General features: G+C 43.6%; 1 protein-coding gene across 1 annotated transcript in view; it reads left to right on the top strand.

Annotated features, from left to right (window-relative positions):
- Window positions 1–8448, top strand: part of SLC22A16 (solute carrier family 22 member 16) — a 56834-nt gene extending 48386 nt beyond the window's left edge. Inside the window, exons 9-10 of the mRNA XM_065401416.1 lie at window positions 2381–2504; window positions 8213–8448. Coding sequence (XP_065257488.1) covers window positions 2381–2504; window positions 8213–8448 — 360 coding nt within the window. The remainder of the gene's footprint in view (window positions 1–2380; window positions 2505–8212) is intronic.
- The last annotated feature ends 3703 nt before the right edge of the window (window positions 8449–12151 follow it).

Raw genomic sequence — 12151 nt, 5'->3', positions numbered from 1 at the left:
AGACAGTCAATGTGACAACACAGGTCAGAATGACTCTTAACTATGGAGAATTGACTACAGGATAAGTGAACAATTTCCAGCTTCAAAAGCATCCATTGGATGCTTTTACAGATTGTGTTATTTTTCTCAACGTTTGTGGTATAACAGTAACATTATGATGGCAGAAAAAATGAGGGAGCTGACAGCTCTTTTCAAGGAAAATATTGAAAAATATTAAAGATGGGATCTAGTAGTTAGTGTATACAATTAATCCTCCCCTTGAAATAATCACTTCACTGATATCCCTCCTATAAGTGTATACCTGCCTGCAGAGACCTCCTCCAGTCTGGCATTCATTCCTGCTGTAGTAGTAATGTTAGCCTTCTTTTCTAATTCTTCATTGTAGGAATGTAACGGTTTTACTTTCATTGTAGTACGTAGCATTCAACAGTATTTTGCTTAATTTTTTACTCTTTTAGCTTCTGTACTCAATATGAGTGTAAGAGAGAGAGAGTGTTTGAAACAGAGGTAATTCTGCTTCTCCCAGAGGATTGCTTAAGACAATTGGCGGCTCTGGCCCTGGGGGATCATACACAGCTTGGTGTTTCTAACTGAAAATAACTCCGGTCAAGTTACTGCTGAGAGTTCAATTTTGAAATCTCCTTTCTGACTTCCAAAGAGCTATTTTCATTTAGAATTAGGTGATGGTTGCCTGCCAGTGTGCCTATATCTGTCTGAAGTGCTGTGTTATGAAAGTCATAGCCACAGCCATTTCATATGTTCTCTCTCATGTTCAGAGGGAAAGTATTAAACAAAATGGATCAGAGCTTGGGATCAGTACAGAGCAAATTGAGGATATCACAGTATGAAAATGCACAGCATAACACTTGTAAAACAGAAAAAGAAGCCTGCCAGAAATAGTGTATTAAAGACATGTATTTACAGAGAAGTAGAGTGAGAGCATAGGGAGCATAATGGGATAAGATTGAAGATTAGTGTGTTAATGTCTGTACAATGCTTTGAAGATGTTAATTGCTAAGTATTATCATTCTTGTTGAACAATAAAAATTAAAAGAGAAAACAAGGAAGAATTTTTAAAAGTACCGATTGTCCAGAGCAGTGGTTTTCAACCTGTGGTCCATAGACCCTGGGGGGTCTACGGACTATGTCTAAGGGGACCGTGAAAGGTGACTATGAAAATAAAGTTTCAGATCCAAGAAGAGGCATTCCATTTTTCTGATGGATCAAAAGTACAGTATGTGAATTCCCCCACCTACAGGTCAGAACCTGGAAGTATTGTTGTTATCATAGAAGCCCACAGTTCAGCGCCCTTTCTCAGACTGCATCAAATGCCACGCTGAGCACCTGCAACATTTATAGCTGAATTCTGTTCAGTCAGTTTTCAGTTTAAGACTTCGATGGTGGGAGTCTGCAGACCACACGTTGAATTTCCACAGAGGTCTACCCCTCCATTCAGAAAGTTTTAGGGGTCTGCAAATGAAAAAAAGGTTGAAAACCACTGGTCCGAATTGATGGGAAATCATCTATTGTTCTTTGGGACGGCATCTTCCTGCATGTGTGCACCTAGCACAGTGGATCCCGACCCTGACTGTGGTCTGTGGCTACTACCACAATAAAATAAAATGATGATAATAATAATAATAGTACACTCTGAAATCACAGTGCACATACCCAGATCATAGACGCAATGCATGGGTCAGTTAGAAGCCGGGCCCCTGTCAGCTCTCTCTCTCTCTGACTCAGGACATCATTCCTATTCAGAACAGCACATAAATATGTACTTAAGCATCTTCCTGCATAGGAATGGACTTAAGGCTTTCTTTAATCAGGATCTCTATGATCACAGTTAAGAGATCCTGACCTACAGCTTGCATTGGCGAAAGCTGCCCAAAATATGATGATGGGTAGAGTAGGTAGACAAAGAGCCAGGTCTACAGCTTCTTTTTCTCCCTCTGTGTGACAGCAGAGAAGTTGTAGTCCAATAAAAATGCTTAAATTCATTTTACATTTAATCTTACAATTACTTTTAAAATTACTATCTGCTAAAGAAAATAGTTTTTCAATGAAGTTGCATGCATTCTATTCACTTCTGCAAAGTTGTTCCTGCTTACACTGGAGCTGTATTTAGCTCGTTGTGTAAAACATTTTACTTGGTCTGTGTTAACTTTGCTGGACAATCTGTCATTTATTTATGTATTTAGTTTTGTTTTATTTTTATTTTAGCAGTTGCAGCAGGGAACATTTAAGACTTTTGATCTTTGGTTTTCATTGAAGTTCATTGTGTACCCAAATTTTAAAAGTATCTTCACAAGCAAGACCAATGTTTTCCATGAACCCAAAGACATGTTTATCCCTTACATTAATTGTTTATTTCTTCCAGTTGCTTGTTGGAATCATGGCTTTTCTGAGCGGAATGCTAACATTAATGCTCCCAGAAACTCTTGGAAAACCATTGACTAATACTTTGGCGGAAGCTGCAGAACTGGGAACAAACAAGAACAGCTGTTTGGGAAAATCACCCCCAGCACAGAGTGATGCAGTGTTAGAAAAGATAGAGATGCATAGCCAAGAGTCACACAGCACTAATGAATAAAGCAACATCAAGATTGCTGTCACCAGTTTTAATCCTCATTAATTCTATAAGACCATTTTATTAGAGCAACCTGACCATGGCATTAATGCACGCGTCTCTTAATTTGTATGCAATCTTGCCTATTCTAAAGGGCAAATATTAAAAGGTCTGGTAGAAAATTTGAAAGGATTTTTAGAGCCATTCTCAAACTTATTCGTACTTTTAAAAATCTGGTTCATTTGCTTTGACTAGTAGGAGTGATTATTGTTCATTTGGAAGATACCAGGTTTTTCCAGATTCATATAATATTTCCCTTCACTGCTTTAGATTTTCTGCAGCTGTGCTGGTAATCACATCATGAAATCCCCTGTCAATAATTGCCATATTACAACTGACAGACACAGACTTGTGACTTATTAACATGGTAAACTCAAGCACACACTACTAAATCAACAGAAAAGGCTCTTAATTACTGTGAGAGGTTAAACAGAAATAAAGATTTCTGTTTTTCACACTTTCTTCTGGAGAGACTGTCATTGCTAAAAATAAAAATATTCTGTGCAACAGCTTCTGACAAAAAAAATCATTTTCAATTTGCAGAATGTGCAATAGTATGAATACTATTCATTTTGTTTAATGTCAAATGTATTTTTTGTTATTGATTTAGAGAGAAAACTGCTTTGGGATTCTGTTGCAGTATCAGTAAAGTCTGTGTATACAGATAAAATCTGGTATTTTTGAAAACCGTATTCATTCCAGACTGTTACGTTAAATGGTCATTTCCGTTCAGATCTATCATCAGTTTCTTTATATCATCCTAGGGTAAAACCAACCCCTGTGCAAAGCATCCACACAAGGCTTATGTATCTTTTTAGTGCTCAAAATAGGATTTAAGTAGAACTTAAGTAGTGCATAGGCCTTGTGCAGGGCTGGGCACCTAGGCTCAGATCCTCAAAAGTATTTAGGTGCCTGATTCCAATAGGAGTTAGGTGCCTAAATACCTTTGAGGAGCTGGGCCTTAGTGAATAAGTGATATATAACTGCTAGCATCAAAATGTTATTTTTCTCATGGACCATCCATTTGTAGTTCCATTTATTCAACACTATACAGAACCAAATGCTAAAAAAATTGATTTTTGGTGGAAGAAACTTATCAACCATTAGAAATGGATGCAACAGTCACTAATTCCTGCAGAAGCCTGTGAAACATCCAGAGCTGGTGCTAGCCCATTGGGAATCCTAAGCAGAAATATTTTTTGCTCCCCCCCGCAACACTAAGACAGCAAGTTCTTATAATAAAAAGTGAAGGGGGGCCCCCCCTTGAGCTGCTTGGGGCCCTATGCAATTGCTTAGTCTGCTTACGCCTAGCGCCAGCTCTGAAAACATCCCCCTGTTATATCACTCGTGCTGATACACGTGAGTGATGGAGACTGTAGAAAACACTAACTGGGATAGATTGAGGACATCATTTCACTCTAGCTGCTATTTTTATAATTTTCTATCCCAGCCCTCCCGTTTTAGTCTACCTCTAGAGCTAGCAATTTCTTCCATACCGGTGCAGCCTTCTGTATTGTGCATAAAAAGTGTACATGCTATGCAAGTAATGGTTTGGACTCTGCTCATGGTTACATCTGTACAACTCCTCTGACTTCAGTGAGTTCTGAAAGCAGAATGATTCAATATCTCTATGCCTCTCTAACAGGAAACAAAGCATCTCTCTTTAGTTACAGCACTGTCCTGGAGTTCAAAGTATAGAATCATAGAAGATTAGGGTTGGAAGAGACCTCAGGAGGTCATCTAGTCCAAACCCCTGCTCAAAGCAGGACCAACACCCACTAAATCATCGCAGCCAGGGCTTTGTCAAGATGGGTCTTAAAAACCTCTAAGGATGGAGATTCCACCACCTCCTCAGGTAACCCATTCCAGTGCTTCACCACCCTCCTAGTGAAATAGTGTTTCCTAATATCCAACCTAGACCTCCCCCACTGCAATGTGAGACCATTGCTCCTTGTTCTGTCATCTGCCGCCACTGAGAACAGCCGAGCTCCATCCTCTTTGGAACCCCCCTTCAGGTAGTTGAAGGCTGCTATCAAATCCCCCCTCACTCTTCTCTTCTGCAGACTAAACAAGCCCAGTTCCCTCAGCCTTTCCCCTTTACGGGGTGTTTTATAGTGCAGGAGGGAAACAGCATAATATAATTCTAACAGGGTAGTAAATTGATATTTTCTGATATTACAGCTGCCAGTGCCACTGTTAATTAAAAGTTTAGGTTGTTACACGTTGCCAAATGCTGTCCTGGAATACATGGTCCACTGTATAATGACATCTTGAGGACTAAGAGTATTAAAGCTACTCCTTAATCCTGACCATATATGGAGCATTACAATATACTTCTAACAAGCTATTAGCACAAAACTAAAGTTAATTCCAGGACTAAGGTGACTACACGAAAAATCAGTTTAGGTCTGCACCAATCAAAGTCAGTGAATGGCATAAGTTCTATTGACTTAAGTGATTCAGGACCAGACCCTTGTTCAAAATCTGTAAAATAAAGAAGGAAATTAAACACAGTACCTAAATACCCAAAATTGTTTAAACATTTCCATTGCTATTACTGGAAAGCTGGGTAAATCATTAGGGGCTGCAAATTTAATGCTAATTGCAACAGAAAATGCATCCTGGTGTCAAAGCACTGGTACTAGTATCAAGATGGGAAGGTCAGAACTTTAGTAAGGCGCACAGACAACAGAATGACAGTTCTAGATATATTTTTAGGTAAGAAATTTAAGCATTTGGTGGATGTAAATACACCAAAACAACCTCAGAAAAAGGCAGGGACTCAATCAGCCTAGGAGATGAGCATGAGCAACTTCCATTGAAATCAATAGGAGTTGTGCATGGACATCTCCCATGGATGATGGGACCCCAGAACTTGTCTTAAAAGTATGAATCTCCTGTTGTTCCCTGTGTCTTTGGCTGCAACTCTCATCTTCCTATCTTGACAGGCTGACAGCGTGGTTGCTTCCTGCTTCACTATTTCATATTTAAATTATGTACAAGGTCCAATACACTTTAACAAAGTAATCAATTATTAGTGATTTTGAGCCAATTCCTGGTTGCATTGAAGTCAATGGGAGTTTTGTCTTTGATTCTAACAGAACCAGAATTTTGCCCCAAAGGCCTGAGGAACCATGTTGAGATGAAGACCAGAGGATTAGTTATTGAATGGAGAAGAGTTGGCTTTCTAAAATAAATCATACACCTTGAGACTTGGGGTGCAAATGGGGACTCTTTTCTTTCAATTAAAGAAAAACGTCAATTGTTTTTTCAAATAGGGAAACCACAGCTGTTTATGTACCTCCCTGTTTGTAGCATTTCCAAAAGTTTTTGTGTTTAGCAAGGATTGTACTACTGACAAAAGTATGTTTGACACTAGTATTACATTATAAATATTACATAGCATAAACGTGGAGAGAGAGTTTCTCAAACATTTTTTCAAAGGATCTGGACCTTCTTTAAAGAGAGCCTTGATTTTGAGAATAATAATTTCTAATCCTTTGGGGGCATATTTTCCTCTCAGTGCTCATGAGAAAAATCCCATTAACAGTGTCTCTTATTTTCTCCTTAACCTCGATAGTGGGTCAATTATATCTTACTAATTAATGGTTCTGACTGATCCTGATGATTTATAACCTATTTCCTTTTAATTGTGGTTCATCATGATTGTCGGTCATTTTGGCTGTAAGATGTTTACATCCTAAAAATGATATCACATTGTATCATATAACAGTGAGGGTTATCAGACTAATACTTCCTGGGTGAATGAGTGCAATGATTAACATTTGTTGAATTCTAACTGAAGAAAAATAATACGGTAATATGCTTGATATTTTAAATCAAATGCATTTTTTAAACTAAGCTTTAAGATGTATTTTCTAATTTAATGTCTGACTTTAATGTCTTTTTATACATTTTGGTAGTTTAAATCAACTATGGGAAAAATAGCTATGCAAACTACGTACACTATGGGCTAAGTCCAGTGGGCTGTGCACTGAACGTGTCAATAGCAGACGGAATCCACCCCCCTACGTGGTTGTGTAGCTGGTTCACAGAGACTGAAGAAGGCCCACATTCCCAACTCTGGGGCGAGTGGGACTAGAGGATTCTCTGGCCTTGTCCTGCTGCTTCCTCAGTTTATGCCCATTCATCCCCTGTATTCTGTCATGCAGGGACCCTCCACAGGGTTTGGCTCTGCACCATCTCGGGGCTATTCACCCATTTTTATGGCCTTCCAAAATCCAGCCTCACCTTGTACAGCAGATCTATACTGCTAGAGGCCTCTGTGGGTACTGGATTTGTCCTATGTATGTGTCAAATGTACTTCTAAGATACTTGCCTAGATCTCATAACAAGTATAAAGGATAGAAAAGATTAAAAGACTAGTTATGAATTTAAACAATAACAAGGTTATCTGTGATATCAAGAGAAATTCCTGTTGTACGCAATAAAACAACACCCATATTGTTGAATCACTCATGAAAAAAGGTTAAGGGAAATCCATATATGGTAGTTATTCTTGCAGTTGGTTTGTGATGCCAGATTCTATATACCAGGCAATTTATCCATTTTGATAATAGGTGAGGGACATATATACTGTTCTAACTGTGTTAAATGCAGCATACATGAATTTAATACAATATGCATTATCAGGGCAATGGAATTTTGTTTTTCCATGTATGTATTTATCATCTCAAAGTAGAACAATAAAGTGGAATATGCATTTAATCTTTACCACCATGGCTTCAGAGGCAGTCGTGCACTTTTATTTTTCCCTTATATAGTCATTCATATGCACTGGTGTTATAAACTCATTCTGAGGAACTATATTAACATCTGGAAGGTCTATAGAATGATTTCCTTCAGGGACACTGTACTGTATTACGGTTTTTGCATGCTTTGGGTTGACAGTTACCACTTGTGTCTCTCTTTGTCATTTGTGTTTGCTGTTAGAAGGCACTGTCAGCTAGGAGCTATACAATATAATAAGATTCAGGATTGTCACTTTGTATCACTCTGAAGCCTATTATGTCTGTAGAGTCCTAAACCATTGTGATATCAGAGATACCACAACCTATCCCCACCCTTACTCTTCAGCTAATTTGCATGTAACTGTTTCTTTGGTTTTAGGAGGGAGACTGCACAGATGGTCGATTGGTTGGTCCAACTGCCACACCCATCCATGGCCCCACAAAGTCGCGAGACCTCCTCATCAACCTCCTCCTGGCTCTGGCCAAAGTTACCATCTATAATACCAGGAGGAGGATGTTAGACGAGGGGATGCTCTGCGACTGTGGGGCCTATTTCCGTACCTCCCTGGTCTCACGCCTCCGGGCAGAGTTCCACTGGGCAGCGTCCGCTGGCTCCCTTGCCACCTTTGAGGAGCAGTTGGCGCTGTCCGGGGTTCTCTGCTCGGTGTCCCCGCCCGGCACCCTTATTTTGAACCTTTGACCATCACTCCTCTCCCTGTTTTCTCATTAGTTGTCCCAAGAGATTGGTTGGTTCCTGGGTCCAGTGGTCCCTCCCGCTAGGCTGGGGGAGGGGCCTTTAGAAGTGGGTGGGCTTGCGCCCGCCCACCTCCAGGGTTTTCCAATAAGGCAACACCCATCCATGGCCCCACAAAGTCGCGAGACCTCCTCGTCAACCTCCTCCTGGCTCTGGCCAAAGTTATCATCTATAATACCAGGAGGAGGATGTTAGACGAGGAGGTGCTCTGCGACTGTGGGACCTATTTCCGTTCCTCCCTGGTCTCACGCCTCCGGGCAGAATTCCACTGGGCAGCATCCGCTGGCTCCCTTGACACCTTTGAGGAGCAGTGAGCGCTGTCCGGGGTTCTCTGCTCGGTGTCCACATCCAGTACCCTTATTTTGAACTGTAGTGGGGGTGAACACCCGCTCCAGCTTGGAAGGGGTTGGAAAAGCTCTGCAGAGGGCTGGGGCTGCGAATGGGAGCAAAACCCTGGCTGATTGGGGGAAGTGGCTGCAGCTGGGGCCACGCCCTAAACTGAGCAACTAGGCCTTATAAGAAGGCCAGGGAAGCCGGACAGAGCAGTCTCTCTCTGCTTGTAGAGAGAGAAGGGCCTGGCTGCTGGGGAACTCACCCAGGGGACCTAGAGGGAGGCAGAGCTGGGGAAAGGCCTTAGGAGCTGGGAAGCCCTAGGCCAGCAACTCTCTAGGCTGCAGGTCCTAGTTCTAGGCCTCCTAGTTATTGGGCTTGCAGAGGGGCATCCAGAGGGTGGGTAAAGGCAGCCAGTCCAAACCCCTTGTTGCCTGTGATGATTGGCTGATAGACTGCAGTCCGCCCCAGGGCGCGGGGTTAAACAGAGACTGGCAGTAGCCATGACTGAGGTGACGTGGGGATAGGGGGTGGGGGTTCTCCGGGGGGGGGGGGGGGAACCCAGCAAGACCGTGAGGTACTGCAGGAGGCAGAACCCTGAGAAAAGGGCACCGGGGTCCTGGGAGGGACACGGGGGCCAACGGCAAGTGGATCACTGGCCTGCAGAGAGCGCTCCTAGGTCGAAGAGCTAATTCCCAAGGACTACCAGTAGGAGGTGCCGCCAGATGAGTCTGCACCGGATTACATGAACCTTTGACCATCACTCCACTCCCTGTTTTCTCATTAGTTGTCCCACGCAATTAGTTGGTTCCTTTGTCCAGTGGTCCCTCCCGCTAGGCTGGGGGAGGGGCCTTTAGAAGTGGGCGGGCACATGGTTGGCGCCCACCTCCCAGGTTTTTCCAATAAGGCCACACCCATCTGCCCAACTGTCATCCACACAATTCCATACAACTCTTCTAGCACAGCTCTCCTTACACACAAATCAACACAACCATCCACACATCACAACCAGCACACACACCACAACCAGCATACACAATAACCCCAAAAACACATAGTCCCTATCACAGCACACACCCCTCATTCACCACCTGCACAAATCAACACACCTCTCCCAGCACAACGCCTCCTAGACACAGATCAACACAACCACCCACACAACATAACCAGCATACAAATGGGATTCACACTCTTACTGTCAAATTTTTAAGTTTTTCAGTTATTTTTGCTTTTTTAAATAAACACAACTCTATTAATTACACCCATGTGATCGTGCAGGCTTCAGCTACTAGTAGAATGTGATCCTTTTCTGCCAAGGCTTGATATAAACTTGCCATTGTAGAAGTCTCTCAGCCAAATTCAGTAGTGACAAAAATGGCTATATTGTTGTATGATGGGTTTGAGTTGGCCACAAAGCATCAATTTGGCATTCAGTGGGTGTGGAAAATGTATCACTTAAACACAGAGGGGCAAGAGGGAGTGTGATGGCATGTCTGCCCCACACTGGCAGATAAGGGGTTAATAGAGCCCTAGGGAGCAAAAAGCAGCCAATGGGGGGGGGGGCTATGAGGAGTAGCCAATCAGGGCCCAACATGCCCATATAAAAAGAGCTGCAAGGCAGAGCAAGGTCAATAGCTACCTGGAGCTTGGGGAGGGAGGATTGTCTGGAGTAGGCTGCAATTCTGTAGCATTTTGGACAGAGCAGTGCAGGCAGGAGAAGAGAAGGAGCTCCAGATGGGCTGCTGAGACTGAGGAGGGTGCTGTGGCCATGGGGAAGTGGTCCAGGGAAATTCAGTGATAGTAGAAGCAAAGGAACGCAGTAAGTTACTGTGGTCTGGAGAGTCCCTGGGCTGGGACCCGGAGTAGTGGGCAGGCCCAGGTCCCCCACACTCGCCACTGGGGAAGCATCTGGACTAGGAGCTAAACCCCCCTGGAAGGGGGGGAACATGGCCAGTGTCACAGTTGGGGGGCCAAGCCACAAAGAAGACACTGTGGTTCCTGAGGTTGCGAGAGGGGCTGTAGGCAGATGGCAGAGATTGGATGATGGTGTACAGACCACGGATGGGAGCATCGGCCTCAAGCTAATCCCCAAGACTGCCAGCAGGAGGTGACAGGCCACCATGGTGAATGATGCACACTGTGATGGGAGGGTATATGGTAGCAGGAAAACAGGAGAGTATAAGACAGGGGTTCTCAAACTGGGGGTCAGGACCCCTCAGGGGTCATGAGGTTATTACATGGGGGGTCGCAAGCTGTCAGCCTCCACCCCACACCCTGCTTTGAATCCAGCATTTATAATGGTGTTAAATATATTAAAAGGTGTTTTTAATTTATAAGGGGGTTCAGAGGCTTGCTATGTGAAAAGGGGCACTAGTACAAAAGTTTGAGAACCAAGATAAAGCAACCTGTAGACCTACCTTTCCTGCTGTCCCTCGTTAGTCCAGGAGTGCATAAGTTACATTTATTTTCCACTGAATGCCAAATTGGTGTACGTTATACTACTTTCCACTGACATATACTTCCAAGTGTTTGTGTCATCACCAAATTTTGTCCTTTCTGTTTTATCTGTACTTTATCTGTACTTGCCAGATGCCAATTAGTGGTGTTTAGGTTCAACTCCTGAAGTAAACTGAAAGATACTGGTAGAAAAAATGTATGTAGCAAACAAAAAGTATTAAGTGGAGCAAATATCCCAAGCCTGTTCAGAGACCTGTTTGTTAAAGATTAGGGCCTTGATTCTCCTCTCACACCAGTTTTACACACACAATTCCATTGAGTTCAGTGACATAACTGCTGATTTACATCAGTGTAAATAAGGAGAATCAAGCCCAAGGAATGTACCTCAATTAGGAAAGTTCCCATTGAAAGACACCTAGGATGTTGGCAAATGCAGAGTAACAGAATTTAGCCTGGACTGCCAGTGCTTAAAGCATGCCCGGTTGCAGACCTGGGTAATAAATTTTTGAAAAAGCTAGCCAGATGTCTGAGGGGCACAGGGGAAAACTCCCTTGGATTGACTGCTTTCCGCATTTGCTACCTCCTGGAGAAAAGCAGCCAATTAGGGCTGCTGCAGGAGGCAGGCAGACCTCTCCCCCCCCTCCCCGCTCAGGAGCCAACAACATTCTCATGGGAGGGGAAATTGGAGGAGTGAGCAGAAAGAGCCCACCAGCTCAGAACGGCTCCACTCCCTCTTCTCCCTGCCCCTCCTGTGAGCAATGGAGACAGAATGTCTTGCTGCTCCTCCCCACTCCCTGCAACATCCAGCCTGGCAAGAGGGGACTCTGCTACAGCCCCAGCTGGCCTGGCACAGGGGATGAAGAACTCTAGATGTGAGAAAATGAGACCCAGAGGATCAGACATAGTGGTAAGTACAGTGGTAGTTGGGTATAGTGGTCAGCGTGGTAGCAGTTGGGGTGAGGAACTGGAGCCAGAGATTGGAGCCGGAGTCAGGAATAGGTTGAAAGCAAAGCAAGAGTTGGGCTAGGAGCTAGGCTAGAGCAGGACTCGAGCAGGCCAAGGCCTATGAAGTCTGTCACCACAATCAGGCAGGGGAGAGTTCCAAGCCCTGTAGTGACATGGGGGCAGACTGAGGGGCTGTTGCTCCTGTGAGGCATATATACCTGCCTTGAGAGTCACCAGACCAGCTCCTGGCTTGTGGATTGGCTGGAGCCTAGCACAGGAATGACT

The sequence above is a fragment of the Emys orbicularis genome, chromosome 3, assembly GCF_028017835.1.
Source record: "Emys orbicularis isolate rEmyOrb1 chromosome 3, rEmyOrb1.hap1, whole genome shotgun sequence".
Taxonomy (NCBI): Eukaryota; Metazoa; Chordata; order Testudines; family Emydidae; genus Emys; species Emys orbicularis.
Note: the sequence above shows the minus strand (reverse complement) of the source record. Positions and strands in the feature narration are given on the sequence as shown.